The 19,217-nt window shown below is 39.3% G+C and overlaps 1 protein-coding gene across 6 annotated transcripts; it reads left to right on the plus strand.

Moving 5' to 3' along the window:
* Positions 1-9,567: 9,567 nt before the first annotated feature.
* tbxa2r (thromboxane A2 receptor) lies at positions 9,568-18,156 on the plus strand. 6 transcript variants are annotated; one of them, XM_028404482.1, is made up of 5 exons: positions 9,568-9,837; positions 11,938-12,782; positions 15,043-15,176; positions 16,525-16,566; positions 16,647-18,156. In XM_028404482.1, exons 2-5 carry the CDS (start codon positions 11,994-11,996, stop codon positions 16,846-16,848), a joined length of 1,167 nt encoding a protein of 388 aa, XP_028260283.1. In that variant the 5' UTR covers positions 9,568-9,837; positions 11,938-11,993; the 3' UTR covers positions 16,849-18,156. The 6 variants fall into 6 exon arrangements, with proteins under 6 accessions (XP_028260283.1, XP_028260286.1, XP_028260289.1 ...); XM_028404485.1 differs by having other exon boundaries at positions 15,043-15,187; positions 16,647-16,844; XM_028404484.1 differs by lacking the exon at positions 15,043-15,176 and having other exon boundaries at positions 9,569-9,837.
* Positions 18,157-19,217: the final 1,061 nt, after the last annotated feature.

Below are 19,217 nucleotides of genomic sequence, written 5' to 3' on the forward strand. Positions count from 1 at the left end.
ATTCAGACAGCAGCTCATTAGGACCCAGCTAAGCAAGCAATCAACGAATCGATGTGACAGTGGACCCAAAAGCCACAGAAATTTGTAATAAATGGCAAAGCGATAAATTGGATTATCCACAGCCCCGTGGCCAAGCTCTTTCTGTTGCAAATGACAAATCAATCCAATCATGCCACTAAAAAAAAAAAAAAGAAAAAAAAAGCCAAAGTACCAGAAAAAGGGCCTCATGCTGCACCAGCTGTGGAGGTTATCTGTCTGAGAGAGAGAGAGAGAGAGAGAGAGAGAGAGAGAGAGACAGTGTGTGTGTGAGTGTGTGTGTCTTGTTAAGGCTGTAGTTTTCCAGAGGCTGTCTCTGTATGATATTCAGAGCTCTAAAATATTCATGACATACCATTAGATGTTTACGACCGCCTTTTATAAGAAGAGATTTACCGACATTTGAACTTCAGCCAGAATACTGAAGGTGTCGGAGGGGTACCATGCCACATGCCTACTGATTCACCCAAAGGAGAAGGCAGCTACACCTTGAGATCCCGACAATGTAAATGAGCAGTTTCTTACCTCACTTGTACTGGAAGTACACGTGATGGATCCGCTCCATCAACCTGTCAAATCATTAAGTCACTATCATAACTGGAGAACAAGATAAAGAAGCTCTGATGTGACATTGATGGACAAAGACGAGCGGATAGATGATAAACACCTGAACTGTGAAAAGATGTAAAAACATTACTCTTCAAACGTCAAAACCCTCCTGAGGAAAAAAAAATCAGAAGGAGCTTCTGTCAAAAGACTCTGCTGCCATCTGCAGGATGGTTGGTGGTATTTCAGCACACTCACCAACACTAGCATTTTCCATTCAATTAAAATAGACATTAACATAAATGATGTATTTAAATGCAGTGTCTTCTCCAGAGGCTTCGGCTTTCTCTATGCTAATTAGACCATTATGAGATACTCTTACAGATGCTGTTTAGCAGACAGTGACACACTTAGCTGTGATGCACCAACATGTGGAAACTGTGCATTTAGACAAACACAGCTTCAAATTCAATTTCAGATCTTAAACAGACAAAGTTTTGAGTGCAGCGAACGGCATGTTGGAGCATCCGTCAGCAGTAAACGGTGGCATTTCAAAGCTGTGCTGTGACATGACTCCTCTGTGTTTATGACCTCGTGCTGTTATTTCCTATAATCTGTCTTATGTGTTCCCTGGTTACTTTCAGACTCTCAGTGTGCAGCCAAAGCTCCACCACTGACTGATCGCTGCTATTAAACTAGGTTCCTGTTAGACAGAGGAGAGAGGGACTTCTCTCCCAGTCCCCCCAACCCCCTCTCGTTCTCTTTTCTCTCATCTCCCTCTGTCATCCATCATTTCTATGTCTTCCTGTCTCCACTGTTGTTTGTCCACTCGTCTCCTGTTTACATTTTTACTCTCCATTGTAGCAGTGGCCTTGTTTGGATGGCTGGTCCAAGTCTTTAAATATAGGCTCTGTTCATGTCTGGGCCTGAAAGACACATCACATATGAGTGTCTCACTAACCTGATTAGAAATGAAGAAGAGGGCACCAAAGAGGGAGTAGGAGAGGGAGAAAGATGGAAGAGAAGACAGAAGAAGAAGAAGAAGAAGAAGAGAAGAGAGCAGGATGACAACAAAAACAAGACAAAACCAACACAGAAGAAGCCAAAGTAGAAGAGGATAATAACAAATGGTAAAGAAATGAAAATATGCTCTTAATCGGTAACAGTTTGCAGTATTTGTGGGCAATTGTTTCCTGTTTTACTAAAATTTTAGTTCTGTTTGAAAGCTTAAATTAGTTAAATTGTTGTTTTAATAGTTGTCATGAATTATTGTCAGTTTAATTTCCTATTTACAGTGGATTTTGTTTCCTTGGTAGCCAGCTTTCCTTGTTGGTCTCACTTTGTTTTACTTCCTGTTCTCACTGATTAGCTGCCCCTCCCTCATTGGTCCCACCTGTGTCTTGTTACCGTCACCTGCTGGATTTAGTCCATGTGCTGCAGTGTCTTCATCAGTTTGTCTGGTCTTATTGTGTGTGGGCCATTATTATACTATACACAATATACTATACTAATCTGCTGTCTTCACTTCCTGTGGAAAGAGGTTCTCCTTCCTTGACCATTGCTGAACAGTCTACTAACCCATTCACAATGACTTAATATACGTGGGAATATCTTCCACACTTGGCAGCATTTCCTTTGTGGATGTTTGCTCCCCAGAGCGTTCAAGGATGAGGTGTCTGATCCAGTTTACACAGTGGGAAGTAACTTTGGCGCAGTAGATGAGAAGACAGCCATGTGTTGTTTTTTTTTTCTTCATATGCCCATACAAGGACAAGGAATGCCTTCTGTTAGGTAATGGCTTGGCTCGGACTGAAAACATCATCATTCACTCCATGATTTACAAACTCCAAAAACGGGACAGGAAAGCCATCGAACTTCATCAGTCAAGAAAACAAGACATCGTGTCTACAGCAAATTCTTAAAGCTTCTTCGAACCAGGGTCTCAAATGTCAGCTGAAGCAGTTCTTCACAAAATAGGGCTGAGTACTGTGAGGATAATGGTGCTCTAATGGGAAAAGGCATACAAGACTGATACCAGAGAACGTAACCCTACAACAGCATCTGTTCTGCAGTCGCTCTCAAGTGAATTTTACAGTAATGATTAAGGATACATGAAACCATTTGCACTGGAAAACCATTAAAGCCTCCTCATAAACATGTTTTTTTGAACACAATGAAATCACATTCCAACAGTTTGAGAAGCAGAGAAACTAAGTTTAGCCTGAAAAACGATACTTAGATGAACACAGACATGAAGCTCTCATCCAAGTGAATCCACACTCTAAATCTGCATCACTTAGCTGTTGCAGTCTAAACTCGCAAATATGAGCACTAATAAAAAAGAGGGCATTTGCTAAACATAGCATCCTGATCCTATATTGTTCTCCCTGTTCCTACATAGATGTGTTCTCTGGGTTCCTACCATCAGCTATACCAAAGATGTGCATGTTATAGGGGACCTGGGGGCCCGTGGGTGTGAGTGTGATGGGAGGTCTTGCTTTGTTCCAGGTCGATTCTTCCATTTTTCAACTTGTATGCTCTCACAAATCCTCTGCAAAAATCACAAACTAAATCAAACAAGTCACACTAATTGTAAATGATGTAAATAGTGTGAAACACATAATAAAGAGCACAATTGTAACAATGAGTTCAGCCAACAAGGCCATGTAAAATGCCTGGGCTCCGAGCTGTGTGCTTTTTGTCATTTGACACATCCCCTGCTTAATTATGGCCTGTGTGTTTCTGTTGGAACTAAGAGAGCGCATGGGTTAGGGGCCAGAGAGCATAATGAGCCTCTATCCTGTGGGTCCAAAGAGTTATTTTTAAGTAACAGAAGCAATATTTGGTGAATAAAAAACAAGATAAGCTGAGATGAGAGGTTCAAATGTTAGATTGAAGGCAGTAATGACTCAAAAGAATGTTTGAACCAAACAGTTTTTGCTGGGAAGCTGTTTTGCTTAAGGATATGAGACAAAATTAATCTGAGGTGTTGTCACGAAAGCCTGGTGTGATCTTTGTTTTATTCCTAAAGGTAAATACTTATCAACTGGCTGTGGAACAAGGGTCAAATATTGTTCATTTTAAGGTTATATATAGCATGTTTGTGGAATTGTGGGGTGTGGAAATCAAAACTGCATTTAGAAAGACAAATTTGTTTCATTCCCATTAAACGCCCTGTGTGACCTGTCAGTTCAGCGCGTCCGTCTCATCAGCATGATCGTTAAAATGTAACATTCGTTCCAGTTAGCAGTCAAAACATGACACTTTACTGGGCCAAGGCCTGATCACTGTGCACTTGTGGGATGAGTCACACCTTTCACCTTGAGTAATTTGGCCACTTCTGTTCCAACACGCCTGCACAGATGGAAGAGAATGAAGTGAGAGAAAATACCTTCTTCATGTCTGCAAGGAGAGTCCAAAAGAAATCACTTGCAGCTCTTTCTGCCAGGCATTTTCAGGGGAATTTATTGTCAAACGTATTGCTTCAATTATCTTCTTTCTTTCTTTCTTTCTTTCTTTCTTTCTTTCTTTCTTTCTTTCTTTCTTTCTTTCTTTCTTTCTTTCTTTCTTTCTTTCTTTCTTTCTTTCTTTCTTTCTTTCCTTTTGTTGTGTGTGTCTGTAGTGTCCATGGAGACATCTGCTACAGGTACGATCCTCCGGTGGAGTTCAGCTAAAGTTCAGTTGGTTGTTTTCTTTGTCAGCTTTGGCACTCTGTCTCTATCGTTCCCATTACACAGCTCATTAGAGTAAAAAAAAAACAAAACAGCATGCTCTGGGCTGGTTCTTCTTAGATGGTTGCATGTCAGTTCAAAAATGGATAATGGATGCGTGCACCATGAGATTTCTGTGTGTATGTGTTTACTTTTTATTAAGCTTATCCAAATATAACTGAACAATAATCACTTCCCACTGATGCCTTGCATTAAAATCCAACAGCAGAAAAACACTCTTTGTTTCCCACTGTGCAGCTGCACCGGGGCAATCTTAGTTAAAGCTCTATACATTCAGAGCAATAGGTGGTCCTATCTCAGAGTGTTAGTGATTATTGGCAGAGACAACAGACACATACTTCAGAGGCAAACAGCACCACTTGATAAATATTAGTTTTTTGATTATTTGCCATGTGATTACAGAGCATTATTTCCAGTAACACTACCTGTTGACATGCAAATATATCTGGCTGGTTTTATTTACAGGAAAGCCCATAAGTATGTGGCACACTGACGATGTTTAGAAAAAATAAAACATGACATTGTTGTTTGATTTTTTGATTTTTGCTTGGTGCAGATGACAGGAGCGTGTTTTATAATTGTAAAGGTCTGAAGTTTCTGATAATAAATCATCTGTATGATGCAGTCAATTATCAGCAGATAATTGTCCAATCACATTCTCTGGTCGACTGAATTTGACTGTCCAAATAGCACTAAGACCTAAACTTGTTTTTATTGTTGATGTTTTGTCAAAATTCACAATTAAGTAATGAAGTGACACCACAGATTTGTCAGTTTCTGGGAAATCAACAGAGGTAAATACAGCACAGACACTTATATTTAATATATGGTTATCAATATATATCATAAATGTATTTGTCTGATGATGAAACATGAATCTGTCATGATCCTATTGGTTCTCCTTGGTTTGGTTTTCTGTTTAATTCTGTGTTCAGTTATTATTTTCTTTGTAGGCTTGGTGTTTTGTTACTCTGGGTTTTTGTTTAGTTCTTAGTGGCTCTTGTTTGTCCGTTGAGAGGTTCGTTCATGCTGTGTTGTAGTTGTGTCTTTTGCTTCCTGTTTTACTTTGAAAATCCCGTCTTCCCTTGTGTTTTACTTCCTCTGTGTTTCCCGGCAGTTTTGATTACCTGCTCCGCCCTGATTGTGTTCAGCTGTGTCTTGTTGTCTGTGTCTACTTAAGTCCTGTTCTCCACTTTGTTCTTGTCTGGTTGTTTTGTCAGAATCCTTGTGTGTTATGCCAAGCCTTACCAGCTTTCTCAAGCCAAGTGTTGACCTACCTGAAGGACCATAGTTCTTGTCTTTTTGGATTTCTCTTTTGCTAAACCTTGTGTGTTTTTGATAGCTCTCTTGTTTGACCTTGGACTGTTTCGACCTGCTTTTGCTCGCTCCTTTGGTACCTTTGTTTTTGCCTGACACCTTGTGCCCTGACAAAACAGATATTTCGTTACAGTGAGCAAAAAATAAAACTTAGAAACAATCCAGTAAACAATACGCACAGTGTGTGTTTCTATCTTGTAAAATAAGTCTGCACTAGAAAGGGAATACGGTGAAGTTATAGTGTATGTATACATGTGGGACGGCGAGCAGCATTAGATGCATTAGAGAGGGAGAGGATGATTGTTGGTATTTGTGTGAAAGTTAAAAAAAAAAATGAAGATGAAAGACTGGGTCTCAATTGTCCTACTATGGTCAGGCCTGATTACGCATAATGTTGAGGAAATCACTCCTTTTAAGGTGTTAGAGTGGAGTATAACATAATTTACCAGGATACTGTGAGCTCTCAGAGACACAGAGACTGAGGAAAAGTAAGATGCAATGAGACCAGATCTGCTAATGTATGTAATTTTTAAATATTATAGGGACTATTATGGGGATATTATGGGGACAAACTAAATTGTAAGGTTAATGGGAGTTTCAGACAGGTCTGCGGTTGAACAATGGATCCAATATTCAGCACACAATGAGAGAGTCTGATGAAGGCAGTGCGATGAGATCGGGAGGTGGGGGGGTATTTAAATGTGTCTGTGATGAGTCACCACTAATGTGTCCTTCTTCTTCTTGCCCACATCCACGGATGGATGGATGGAGAGTGACATTCCTACAATGTGTTTGTGATGAATATCAAGGTTTATGCAGGTTTGTCTGTAAGAAATATATGGATATGTACATTTTAATAGAATTCCTACTATGTGGAGCTGACATTGCATGAAGAGAGAAAAGATGTATCCAAAACAAAATAAAACCCAGCAGACACTATGTGCAGTGAATAAATGTGTTGACCTAATAGGTGATTAAAGCTTTCATAAAAGAACAGGTGGTCTACAAACAGTTTACTCACAGCCAGTGTTTAATACTTTCTTCCTCCATGTAAATGCTCCCTATACTTAACAGCTTTGTGCATCTCTTCATAGTCTAGCAGGAACGTTTATTATTTGGCCCACTGAGTTTGTATTAACGTTCCCATTTTTCTCTCTCAAGTGATAAAGCCATTTACTTAACCAGTAGCGTCGCTGAGCAGCTTTTATCACTCGACAACAAGGAGCATCTCCAGAATGGTGAAGAACTCTCTCTCTCTGCTCTTTTGTGAGCTTGTGTTAAGACTTTAATAGAATGTAATTTTGGCATGAAGAGCGGAAAGTTTCAAGGCTAAGGAAGGATTTTATTTGGGCACTGTTTCAGAATAGAATCCGTCTCATTTAAGAATTACAGGCATTGTGTCTGGCGCCTGTGTGTAGTCTGTTGGGGTCTGGGGTTAGTCTGATCTCGTCTTTTTCTGTGTGAAAAGGTCTCCGAGAAAGTTCAGCAAGTTGGCTCTATCTACATGTAGATGGCTGTTTAATAACAAGAAAATCATATTTCTGTTCACATTCAATCAATGTCAAAGATGTAAAAAGGTAAAAATAAAACTAAAGGTGGTGATTTACCGTATAACTTATTGTAAAGCCACAGCAATTAGAGTATGATCACCCTGAAATCATACAGGATGAAATAGCATTCAAAGGGAGACAAACAGGAGCTGTAGCGATAGATGATGTCAGTGCATGTTGGACCTTTCCTTTCCTTAGTGTGAATTTAGGCACGGTAGTCACTGTAGTCAATTGAGCTGATTACCTGCAAATTGACCTTATGTGTGTCCGGTCTATTACTGGATCATTGACAAGGTGCACCTGTAAATATTACATTTAAAGCGAGTGTGAGTCTGAGGAAAACCTGACCAATTAGTTTTGGTGGTCATCCTCCATTTTTACACAGTTTTCTCTTACAAACCACTAGAACTGTAACAGAAGTGCAATCCATAGGCCTCTCTTTTCTTCTCTTTGTGCTTCAATCATATACTTGCAATTTGTTTACAAAATTATTTTTGTTCTTTGTGTTGTACATAAAAGCCCTTGTGTGTTGATTTGATCCAGCTGAAATCACCTGAATGATTAAATGGTTGATTAAGCACACTCCCATAGAGGATTTTTATATATAAACATTGCACTTCTCTTCTTCTACAGAGGTTTATACTTAAAAAAGAAAAAAGAAGAAGTGAGCCTATGAGATCAAACAAATGGCAAATTGCATCTTCAACAGTCAGAACGACCACTACAAAGAGCGACGCTTTGCAGATGCTGCTGCTGATGTAATTTTTCCAGGTCTTGTTTATGTTTTTGTCCTGTATCAAACAGTGTGGAAATAATGAGCCTGTGTGATCGAGACACAGCAGAAATAAATGTACTGCTGTGTGTTTGCAATCCAGTCATGCAAACAATGGACCAGGTTGTCACATATAATAGTCTTAATGCACAAACTGAAACATAAGGCGGGTGTAGTTTGTTTTTTGTGGAATTTGCAAGAACACATGGAGTGACTATGACTGCTTATTCACTGTCTATCTTTCTTTTTTTTACCCACAGTGTACAAAGTCCAAGGGATTACTACAGGCTGATAAACTGCAGTTACATGGACACCCACCATTTCATTTCTTATCTCCAAGCATTTCATCTACCACACAGGACATAGATGAATAGATGTCAGGCCTGTAATGCATAGTACAGTTTGTGCTTCAGATTGTCTGCTGCACCATCTGTTATTCTCTTTTTGGCTGCGCTTTGCATTTGAAAAGTTATTTTTAATTTTTAAAAAAGTATACAAGAAATAAATTCCTGGAAACACCCAACAGACAGACATTAAAAAATGTATGGATGTTGGCCCAGACTTAGACTTAGGTGTCTGCCTGAGGTGAAAAGTATCGTCAGTATTGTCATTTGCCATTAGATCCTGTTAGAGTTGTCAGGGTTTCCGAGAATAATTATAATTTATAATGTATAATTATAAACTTACACTTCTCTAGTCTCTTCCTCCTCAGGGAGACGGATGTGATGCGCAGATCTTAAGTTTGACACCTGTGGTGTCATGGGAGTCTATGAGGACAGATTCATTTTGAAATTATCCCCCAGAGGTTGCTGGGAAACAACAGCATAGGTTTAATTCTCAGGTGGCTGCTTGGCTACCTGTGGGTCAGCTGACAACTCTGCGATTACAAAACGACTGCAAAAGCCTGTCTAGTGCCACCAACAGGCAAGGAATTTACAAAGATGTCTGCTGTTGGTACCATAATTCATCACTTGTTTGCATTTTTTGGTGGATGGAATGTTGATGTTGGGTTATATCCAGATTTGTGTTTGTGATTTTTTTTTTCGTCAGCATTGTTTAGCAGTCTGCTCTGTTCCCATGCTCTAATCCATGATGATGGATCATGATGCCAGTCAAGTACTTACTTCCTTCACCATGGATAACAAATAAAAACATTCAGGTTTTTTTTTTTTCAAATTACAGTGAATGACAAAATATTATTCTTGTCCAACAACCATGTATTTTGTTTCCCAGAACAATGTCTCACATCTTATCAAATTCATGGCCCAATAATTGGTTTAACATTTAGCAGTATTGGAGTATTGGAGTCATTCTCCTTCTCACAGGCTGAAAAGCATGTGGCAGCCACATCTGCGTTACATCTGTGTGTCTGAAGAGAGAGGCATCTGAATATATAAACTGTGTACACGCCAGTTTGTGATCAAATAAAGTTTCAAAATATCCATCAAAATTTTTTTCCAACTGTGTTCTAAATGTAGCCTTAAAATCGTATGCCGGTAAGCTGACAACTTTTCTTTTCTTTTTTTTAAGCACTTCCCAGAGCCCTCCCACTTTATGTTCCGGGGAGGGAAAAACTAGGCAAAAGGAAGCATGACTGGAGGGGTACAGATGAATATCTGAGCTGCTGCAGGAGAGAGAGAGAGAGAGAGAGAGAGAGAGAGCACAAAGGGAAGGGAGCAGTCATGATCCAGGGTTGTTACTGTTAACAGCAGGAGTTTTTTATTTTCTCCATCAGACGGGATTTGTCGCACATGCCATCTTTCCCACCTCTTCCTGTCTTTATTGTTTGTATTATCATTAATCTTACAAAAGCAGACAGATGATTTGGGTGCAGTAGTGCAAACTTTCCAACTAAACTTGGTCGTGGAAAGGTCTTCTGTTGGTGGTAAGATACATTTTATTTACTTTATAAACAGTGTAACTGTGCAACTGCCATGCCATAAATTAGCCGTAAATTATCATTTTAAACTTACAGCAGGCAGCAGGCAAAAGTAAAAATGAAGCAAGCAGCATGTAAAGTAACACGTATCATAAAAACATATTAAACAGTCAAATGTGTGGCAACATGCCAGAAGGAAGATAATCATAACATCAAGAGAGACAAATGAAAACAGGCGGGTAACGGCAAGCATGCAGCTGTGAGTTATGATGGCAGGTCTGGGTTTAATTTAATGTGTGTGTCATCTATTCCAGTACACTATTTGCAGTGACAATCAATTTGTCTTAAAAAAAAACAACCAACTTCACAGCAGCTCCTTAAATTTCTCTCAATTTTCTGATCAATTAAATAGTTCACCATTCTTTTTTAGATATTTATAGTATTTTTGATGAAGTAACTCTCATCCTGGTGTAATTTTGTACACACTCCACACTCTTTTTTGTAAGCCAAATTCCCATCTCCTGGGCTTCTGTGGTGTCTGTGGTATAGTTTACACCATATTAGTGCTTTGCTGGAGCTATATTCAATGTTAAAAAATATTGATTGTGGACGTTAATGGGCACTTTTGGCTAATGGCACTTTCAAAAGGTTTTCAGGGGGTTAGCGTCAGGCATCACGTGTGTCATCATAGGGCTCCCTAAGGGGCGGAAGGACCTGATAATAAGGGTACTTAGCTTTTAGCAAACGATGCAGAGGTTTTCTCAAAAACATGTTGTTACACCATCTGAAGTGTAGATAATAGGAACCCCATCTTGTCCTAAAGGACTCAGATCTTATGTGAATTTTTGTCTTTGTGGGAGGTGGAAAAATACATAGAAGGATTTACTGAAATGAATTTTATGACTTTCTGTTAATTCATTCCAGACCAAACTGAAACCAAACACATATGAAGAATTTGGGTCCAAATGGCTAAAAAAAAAACACTTGTTTGCTGTTTCATGTGGTGCAGTAATTCAGCTAAATGTGCTGTTAAAGTTGTGTGTTATGTCCATGCACAATTACATCTGTATGCACCATCACGGTGCACGCACTACATAGGACAAATAATGGAAAATGTTATCACAGCACCAAAAGTCTCCTCTAAGTGTCACACTTAAATTGTTCCCCACAGTCAAGTGGGTTCAAACTAGACAAATTGCTTGTGGGAAATGACATGGACAAGAGCCAGAACATCCTGCATGAACAGCTTCATGGCACAGTGACAATTCACAATACGGCTTTAACTTTCACTCTGCTGCACATTGACTTCACTGACAGACACACTGTTGTTCTTTGTTATTATTAAAGGCCTTTTAGTTTCTAAGCCTTTGTGTTCCGCTCATCATACTTGTTTGAACGTCTGAGATTTTTTTTTTCACCTTGGTAAACATACCCTCCATCATCTTTGCTGCATTCGCTGAAGACACTTCCACACACTTATAGTATGCTTACACCCACTTAACACTGATTAAAAATGAATGGAAGGATGTTCACAGGAAGTTACGCCCGCAGTTGATGATCTATCACTGCCCAGTTCTGACCTTTTTGCGGATAACACAGAATTTTATAGGATGAACCTTGATGTCTATTTAACAGGCAACAACATCATTTTACAGCCTTGTTCTACATTTTTCCTACATTTAGGTTTATTTGAATAGTTTGTTTTCAAGAGATAACCTCGGGATGTTTTTTTAATTTCCTACTTTACCAGTCTCACGCAATCTGACTGTGCCAGTATATTGGGGAGGACCCATTGGGGACAACATCTCATACTGATTATGACAAAATGTGTTTCCTGTTAGTGCTTCTGTCCTTCACACAATGGCATTTCCTGCCAGAAAATCTACTCACTGTATATTTGAGTATCTGTGGCCTTTATTCCATCTCTGCCCCATGTTGTCAATGTGTGCATGCAGAATAAAATGATTTGTGTATAACGTATAGTAGTTGTAGTAACATAACATATAGTGGTTGCCATGTCTGAGGTACAACAAACTACACCTGACAGTGTTTGTGTGTTACCTTTGTACCTTTGTTACCATGTCCTAAAATGGTTTTCTCTCTCAGGTCAAAGGATCTCATCTCTCATTCCTCTGAAAGCCACTCCACACCAGCTAACCACCATGAACACCACAGTCCATCCAGCTTCTAACTACAGCTGTTTTTCCATCAACAAACCTCCGTTTCTGAAGAGCTCCATCGCTGCAGTCCAATACTCGTCAACCTTCGCTGCTTTGGGTCTCACTTCCAACCTCATCGCCTTTATTGTCCTCCTCAAATCCTTCCAGCGGGTACAAAGCCGTTCACGTTCTTTCTTCCTAATCTTCCTGGGCGGTCTTGTAGTCACGGACTTCATGGGGCTTCTGGTCACAGGCTCTATTGTGATCTCCTTCTATATTACACAATTCAGTTGGCCTGACATAGACCCCTACTGCCACTTTTGCAACTTCATGGGTATGTCCATGGTTTTTTATGGACTGAGCCCCCTGCTGCTTGGGGCCACCATGGCCATAGAGCGCTTCATTGGCATCAACCGACCATTTGCACGCTCCACCAGCATGCCTAAGAGCCGGACAGTCTCCATGGTGCTGATGGTGTGGTTGATTGCTGGCTGCATAGCTTTGCTGCCCCTGGTAGGCTTGGGAAGCTACCACTTACAGATGCCTGGCTCCTGGTGTTTTTTCAACATCAGTTCTGAGGGATACGACATGGCCTTCTCCCTGATCTTCTCTCTGGTTGGATTGATAAGCATTGCAGTTTCTTTTTTGCTGAACACAGTGAGTGTGATCACCCTGATCAGGGTGTGCTGTGGGCAGGACAGATCGCAGCGACGGCGGGATCACGAAGTGGAAATGATGGTGCAGCTGATCTTGATCATGCTCATCGCATCTATCTGCTGGTGCCCCCTACTGGTGAGTTATTTAAATTCAACATGCATTAGGAATCGGCCTTTAGCAGTAGTGCATCCCAAAAACAAGTTGCAGGTTGTAATAGGTTTCAGTCAGTATGTAGAGTTTTCATCCTATAATTGGAGCATCCAAGCATGCATGCAATTACCAAGCATGGACAATGATTAGAAAGATTAGAATAACTTTTAATCTACTTTGCTTTTCAAAAGTTTCACCTTATTGAATTTAAACTATGGTTTTCCTGCATTTTTGGGCCATTCCTGGAAAGTCAAGTAGTTATTTCATCTAATTATTTAGTTTATTTCCATCATGAAAATATGTAATCCAAATAAGTAATCCAAACAATGTTCATAGTAATCCATTTTACTAACAAATAGAAAGAATATATAGTTCACTATGATCTTGTTACATTATGAGCCACCACAGGAAGGTCTCTGGCTCCAATTCATCCTGTGTAAATGTGTGTGTGGGCCTCTGCAACTTTAGTCTGTGGTCTGTGACAGTGTGTGTTGTGGAATGATAAGACCAGTGGAAGAATGTGCACTCTGTTGTAGACAGAACTGTGCACTCACTTCTTTGTTTTTTATTATTCTCAAATCATTACAATCTTTATAGTAGCAGTAAGTTCGTTTTTGATCATTTATATTATTTTAGGAGTGCTTCCCCCCTAAAATAAAACTCAGCACCACACATCAAAAAATGCTGTATTAATAAAAAACCACGTAGTGTCAATCAAGTGTGCACTGTTTGAATTGGAGAGAAAGTGGCTGTTGTGTTTTTAGCCTATGCAAAATATAAATGCCCGGGTATCATTACATCTAAGTTTACTAGCTAGAGGCCAGAGAGTAGGTGATAATGATAATTATTTGTGTTAGTCTGTGTGTGAGTGTAAGATGGACATTAGTTAAGAGCCAGGAGGAGCAGATTTAGGTGAGAGACTAGGGTCAGTCCCTAGCTACAGTCCCAACAGTGTTAAGCTAGAGTAGAGCTGTCAGAATGCTCATTCAAAATTATTTAACAATTAACCTTTTCTTTTGTTGTTTTTGAATCATAAAAGGCTGAGTGGACCAGTCAGTGGTGGTGGTAGGGCTCCAAGGGTGTAGCATGGACAGAGGGGGTGCATTCCCACCAATAATTTGATGCCCTCCTAAAAAAAAACAGATTCTCCTTAGATTCCATTGGAATCTAAGGACCCCACCCATGTCAAAAGCAAATCTACACCCTTTGTTGGGCTCATTGAGTGCTCAGTACCCCTAAAGCTATGATCTTAGAATCGCCCCGAGTTATAGTATGAAATGCTTCAGAGTAAATAAACGGTTAAAATATTCTTCAACAGTTGCTGTTAAAGATGTTTCTCATACATTCATATGAAGGCCCCACCATGTCTGGTTTATTTTGTTATCAGTGCTGATCTTCAACCTTAATGAGGCTTCACTAGGTCCTAAGCTTCTTTTCTTTGCTTCCCTATATATGCTTCATTTAGTCTTTTCATGCGGCTTCCTGATCTGAAAGCCCTTGATGTTTACCCCGGATCAAAGAGCCCCTTTACGCCCTACTTGAAATGACATAATATTGAAATATTGCCTTTAAAGGAGAATTACACTAAACATTACTATAAGAGGTCTGATAGGGCATCAAGCACTTCTACACTCCAAAGCTCTTGGCAAGATAACTGCTTCCAGCACTTCCCAGTTGTGTCTGTGTTACCTCATCTCAGACTGTAAATGTTCAAGAGAAAAGATGATGTAACAATTTATGTGACATATTTAGTGCCTATTATTTAAATGAAATGGCCTGTTTCTGATATATTCCAGCTGCAGATTGTGAGCACGTAAGCAGCAGCTTGTTTGCCTCTCTTTACCTCTTGAATCCATGTAGATTGCTGTGACGGTGCAACAAGTTGCTTTGCTTTTAGGATACACTAGATGTGGTAGGAATGCAGTTTCATTTATGCTAACAGAACATATGGACATATTGCCTTAGATACGAGACATGGTTAAATATGAATGCTAATATTTGATCGTTTTACCTGACGTAATCCGATAATGGGACCCATACAGCCGCAAAAGTCCTTGCTGAGAGGCAGGCAGGGTTGGGACAGTCACTTAGGAGTCTGGGGTTCGCTTCCTCTGACACTGTGAGCTGTTTGGTTTTCATAGTTTCGTTTCATTTTGACTTGTGGTTGGAGTTACAGATTAAATACCACTGGTTAAGGTTAGCCATTAAAAAAATTTCATGTCTAACATTGTGACATTTTGTACAGATATATGTTCTGATGAGCGTGGTGACTGCTACTTCTGTCTGGAGTGAAAACCTTTTGTTCTGCATACGAATGGCTACCTGGAATCAGATATTTGACCCTTGGATATACATCATATTTCAGCTGTCCCGATTAAGGCGAGTAAAAAGTAAAACGAAAGCACAGCTTACCTACAATCACTGCTCACCAGCCCTTCCAATCATATTTGGCTGAATCAGCATGTCCTTAACACCTACTAATGTAACTCATTAGTGAACTTATTTGTAGATTACAGTTTACATTTCACAGTACAACTTGGGAGCATGGCTCATCCTGCAGTCCATGTACTATTGTAGTATTGCTGTTGCTGTGTACACTTAGTTCCCTTCTTAGTCAGTTAATAAACATTTCGCTGAAACAGTTCCAGCCCATGTCATGGTTGTTTATTGCCCATGCACTTTCTTTCATCAAACACAGATCATTCTTCATCAGACATCAACAGTTGCTCAAACATCTCTTTGGAGTTCAAGTTCAAGAAAGTTGATCAATGTCAGCACGTTATCTACAGACGAGCCAATGTGAAGCACCAGCATGGCTGCCACTGTTTTGTTGTTTGTTTGTTTTAAATCATTTTTCCCTCTGATGCTGATGAATTTGTGGTTTCAAAAAGCTTGCATGCAGAATTTTAGCCCTATGTTAGGGGTTTCCAATCATGTTCAAAAGTTAGTACACACACAAAAAGAAAACCTATAATACACAATCATCGGATCATATTGAGTCTTAGTAACAGGCAACAACAACAAAATATCACGTTTTTTCCACTGTGCCATTAGCAAAAGTAAGGACAAAAAGTAAAATTTTACATCACTGGGGAGGCATTTTGGTTCATTCCTCTTCACAACATTGACAACAATCCAACGAAAGCCCTAATTATCACCCCTCCACTACCTGGCTTAACAGTTAATATGATGTGTCTGTGCTAAAATGCTATATTTGGTTTGCACCAGACATGGTGGTGAGCAGTATGGAGAGCTTTGATTATGTTTTTACTCGCAACAAAAACAGAGAATTGAAAGAAAGGTTGCTAACTTTTGAACATGACTGTAGGTAGACAATCTGTTTTTATTGCACTGCTTGGATGTAAACCACAGGAGAACAACAGCAACACAACAACGTTGTCACCACCCCAACAAGAAACTGCTAGCGTAATGCTAACAAGAGAATACATCACATAAAATTCTGCAGTTTACCTAAAGCATGGTGGGTAATTGTGTTACAGCAGCCTGGCTCAGGAGGATCATGGTCTTGCCATTCCCTTAATGGACTTAACAGAGAATGTCCATGTGCATTTATAATACTAACCATTGTCATCATCTCTCTCTTTCTTCTCTCTTATCATTTTCTGTTTCATTCGTTTACTTTTCTGACTTTCCACATTCAAAATCCTTCACTCATAACTGTATCTTTGCCTCTACATCACCTCTTTCTCATTCCCTGTGCCTCCAGATCTTTATTGCCCAAACTGTGCTGTCCGGAAAGAGTCTCCAGGTCAAATATCTACTACTATGGCTACGTTTTGCAACCTGTAACCAGGTCCTGGACCCATGGGTATACATCCTGTTTCGCAGGGCAGTTTTCCAGAGAGTCTACCCCCGTTTCGGTTCATCCCGGGGCTCCATCATGACCTTGTACCCATCCTTCCGGGATACCGTCCGCAGGTTCACACGCTCCTCACTCGGAAGCAATCTGGGCTCGGATCAAACGGAAGAGAAGGAAGACTCAAATGTGAGACCCGAACCTGCCTCAAAGCCACCACCTGCTTCTCTGTGATTAGTTGGATTTAGGCAGCTCAGAGCTGGTTAGGATTGTTGTGTGTTTCCACCTTCTACTGAGCTCAGTAACCAGGATTGCACCAATTATCTAAAAGTACTGTTAAGTACCTGGATCAGTATTGAAGAAGGATCAGTTTTGCTAAAAACAGAGAAGCAGCTGATTGAATACATGGATCAATCAATCAGCCCATGGACCTAGAAAACCTGTCACTGACATCAGCTGTAGAGGCACCTTCAATCTGTTTCCACTTCTGTTTGACGAGAAAATGATGTGTTCATGTTCATGTTTTGATATTCCTTGTTTTCAGTGTTTTAGGACCTTGGAGATACTGAACATATTTTATGCTGTTTTTTTCTGAACTTTACAACTTAAGCAAGAGACACATTCCTGATATTTTACCTTTTTTTCTCAGTTGGATCTTTCTTATTTTAATGCAAATCTGCCAGAAGAAACATGATTAATGCACAAATTAAGAATCCAGTATTACAGACAGTATCACTTGCTTGATTGGTAAAATGGTGATTATATTTTCTATAATGGTTCTAATGTTTTCCCTTCTCTTAAGAAATTAGCTCATAAATGGAATAACAGTATTTCTTTTAGAAGTTGCATAAAAGGTGATAATGAAGAGTCTAAAATCTCAAACTGCTGTTAAAGGTTGTGGTTCTGTCATGTAGTTAGAATTTTTATTATTTTTATTATTGCATGATGTAATATGATGATTCATGATTATGTGACTTACTTTAAAAGCAGTGATACAATTTAAACAATCTATTTGTTTCTGATGGTTTTACATTGGATGTTAAGTATATGCGTGCTGCTTGTGATGTTTGGAGTTAACCACACTTCATGGAGTAATGAAGTGTGGTTAACAATAAGTAAATGTGAAGAACTGGGTGGACTTACCCTTTAAAATGGCTACTGTTCTGATTGCTCTGTTTTGTTTTGTGATGAAATGATGAGATGTTAATAAAAGTTTTTTTTATTGTAGCCAAAAAAAAGCCCTACAGAGCATCAAAAGTAAAATTTATATCAAGAAGATGTTTCTGTTGTCAATATAGCAGATTGCATCAGGATCCTTCATTTTTGCACCCTGCCTGATAATAATGTGCCTCATTTAAACTATAGGCTAGATTTTCTCACACTAAATATTCCACCTTGTGCAATATTCACACTGATCCTGCATGTAAATGATCTTATTGTTAGATGTTTGAATGTTAGAATGAAAATGAAATGACATACAAATGCTGAATGTGCAGAAATGACATGTTATATATAAATAAAGGACTGTGTTATGGCCATTGGTTATATGTTGTTGTGCATATGGGTTTATATATATACAGTATATAGTGTTATTGTGTTTGCTTGCTGGCAGCTCTTCCTCCCCTTTCTAGTGTGTGTGTGTGTGTGTGCGTGTGTGTGTGTGTGTGCGTGCGTGTGTGTGTGTGTGTGTGTGAGAGAGAGAGAGAGAAAGAGGAACGAGGAACAGGTGGTACCCAGCAATTGGTCCATTCTGCAGCAGCACCTCCTCCTCTCCACCTCACCCTACTCTCCACAATTGTTTGAATCCATGTGTTCTCTGCGTAGCTTGTGTTTTTTTTTTTTTCTAGACCTTTCAGCCAGTGCTAAACTAAAATTTGCCTTAATTTGGAAAGCAATGCAGCCTTGTTTTCTTAAATAAATATTCTGGTTAAGAGCTGCCACAAACCTTGTTAGATAACTTTTTGAGTGGGGATCGAGAGGAGCATCATGTTTACATGACCTGGTATGTATAAAACACACAGTTTCTTTGTTTCTGTTAAACACACAAAGACTTGAGATATGATTTGAACCATTTTACTTACAGTTTAAACATGTAAATAGTGCCGTACATTTTCAGGTCTTCATAAAGAGGTATAACCACATAAACAAAACTATTTGATGCTGAATACTGACGTGAAACCACATTTTGATAAGTTACGGTAGCTCTACAACTGCATTTGGTGTATATTCAAAACAATGACAGTAAACCTGATCCACACTGTCTGTTAGTGTTTGATTAAACAGAAACAAATTATAGTAAATATACAGAAACACAACAGAATGAAACTGACAGTGGGGATTTTGTAGTTCATAAGAATAAAGACCTTCATTTTGCTGGCAAAACGCAACTTCGGTACATGCATGCAAAAACCATGCATGTACACTTATTGTGGAAAGTTATGGATGAGTTTTAATGTAGCAGTACTGTCATCAATCCATAGATTGACCTACTGGTGTTCTATTTTCAGATGATTTGTGCCTTACCTTTCCTTGGACAGATGAATAACATAGGCTAATGGAAAAGTGGGAGTATTTAAATTGCAATCCTTACATACAAAGATGTC

This window comes from Parambassis ranga, chromosome 4, assembly GCF_900634625.1.
Source record: "Parambassis ranga chromosome 4, fParRan2.1, whole genome shotgun sequence".
NCBI classification, from domain to species: domain Eukaryota; kingdom Metazoa; phylum Chordata; class Actinopteri; family Ambassidae; genus Parambassis; species Parambassis ranga.

What these genes read in the sequence shown, in the direction of transcription:
- tbxa2r (XM_028404482.1), top strand. Translation starts at nt 11,994, where the DNA reads ATGAACACCACAGTCCATCCAGCTTCTAACTACAGCTGTTTTTCCATC. An exon ending in TTTCAGCTGTCCCGATTAAG is followed by an intron (nt 15,177 to 16,524) that starts GCGAGTAAAAAG and finishes CTGTGCCTCCAG; the next exon opens with ATCTTTATTGCCCAAACTGT. An exon ending in TGTCCGGAAAGAGTCTCCAG is followed by an intron (nt 16,567 to 16,646) that starts GTCAAATATCTA and finishes CCTGTTTCGCAG; the next exon opens with GGCAGTTTTCCAGAGAGTCT.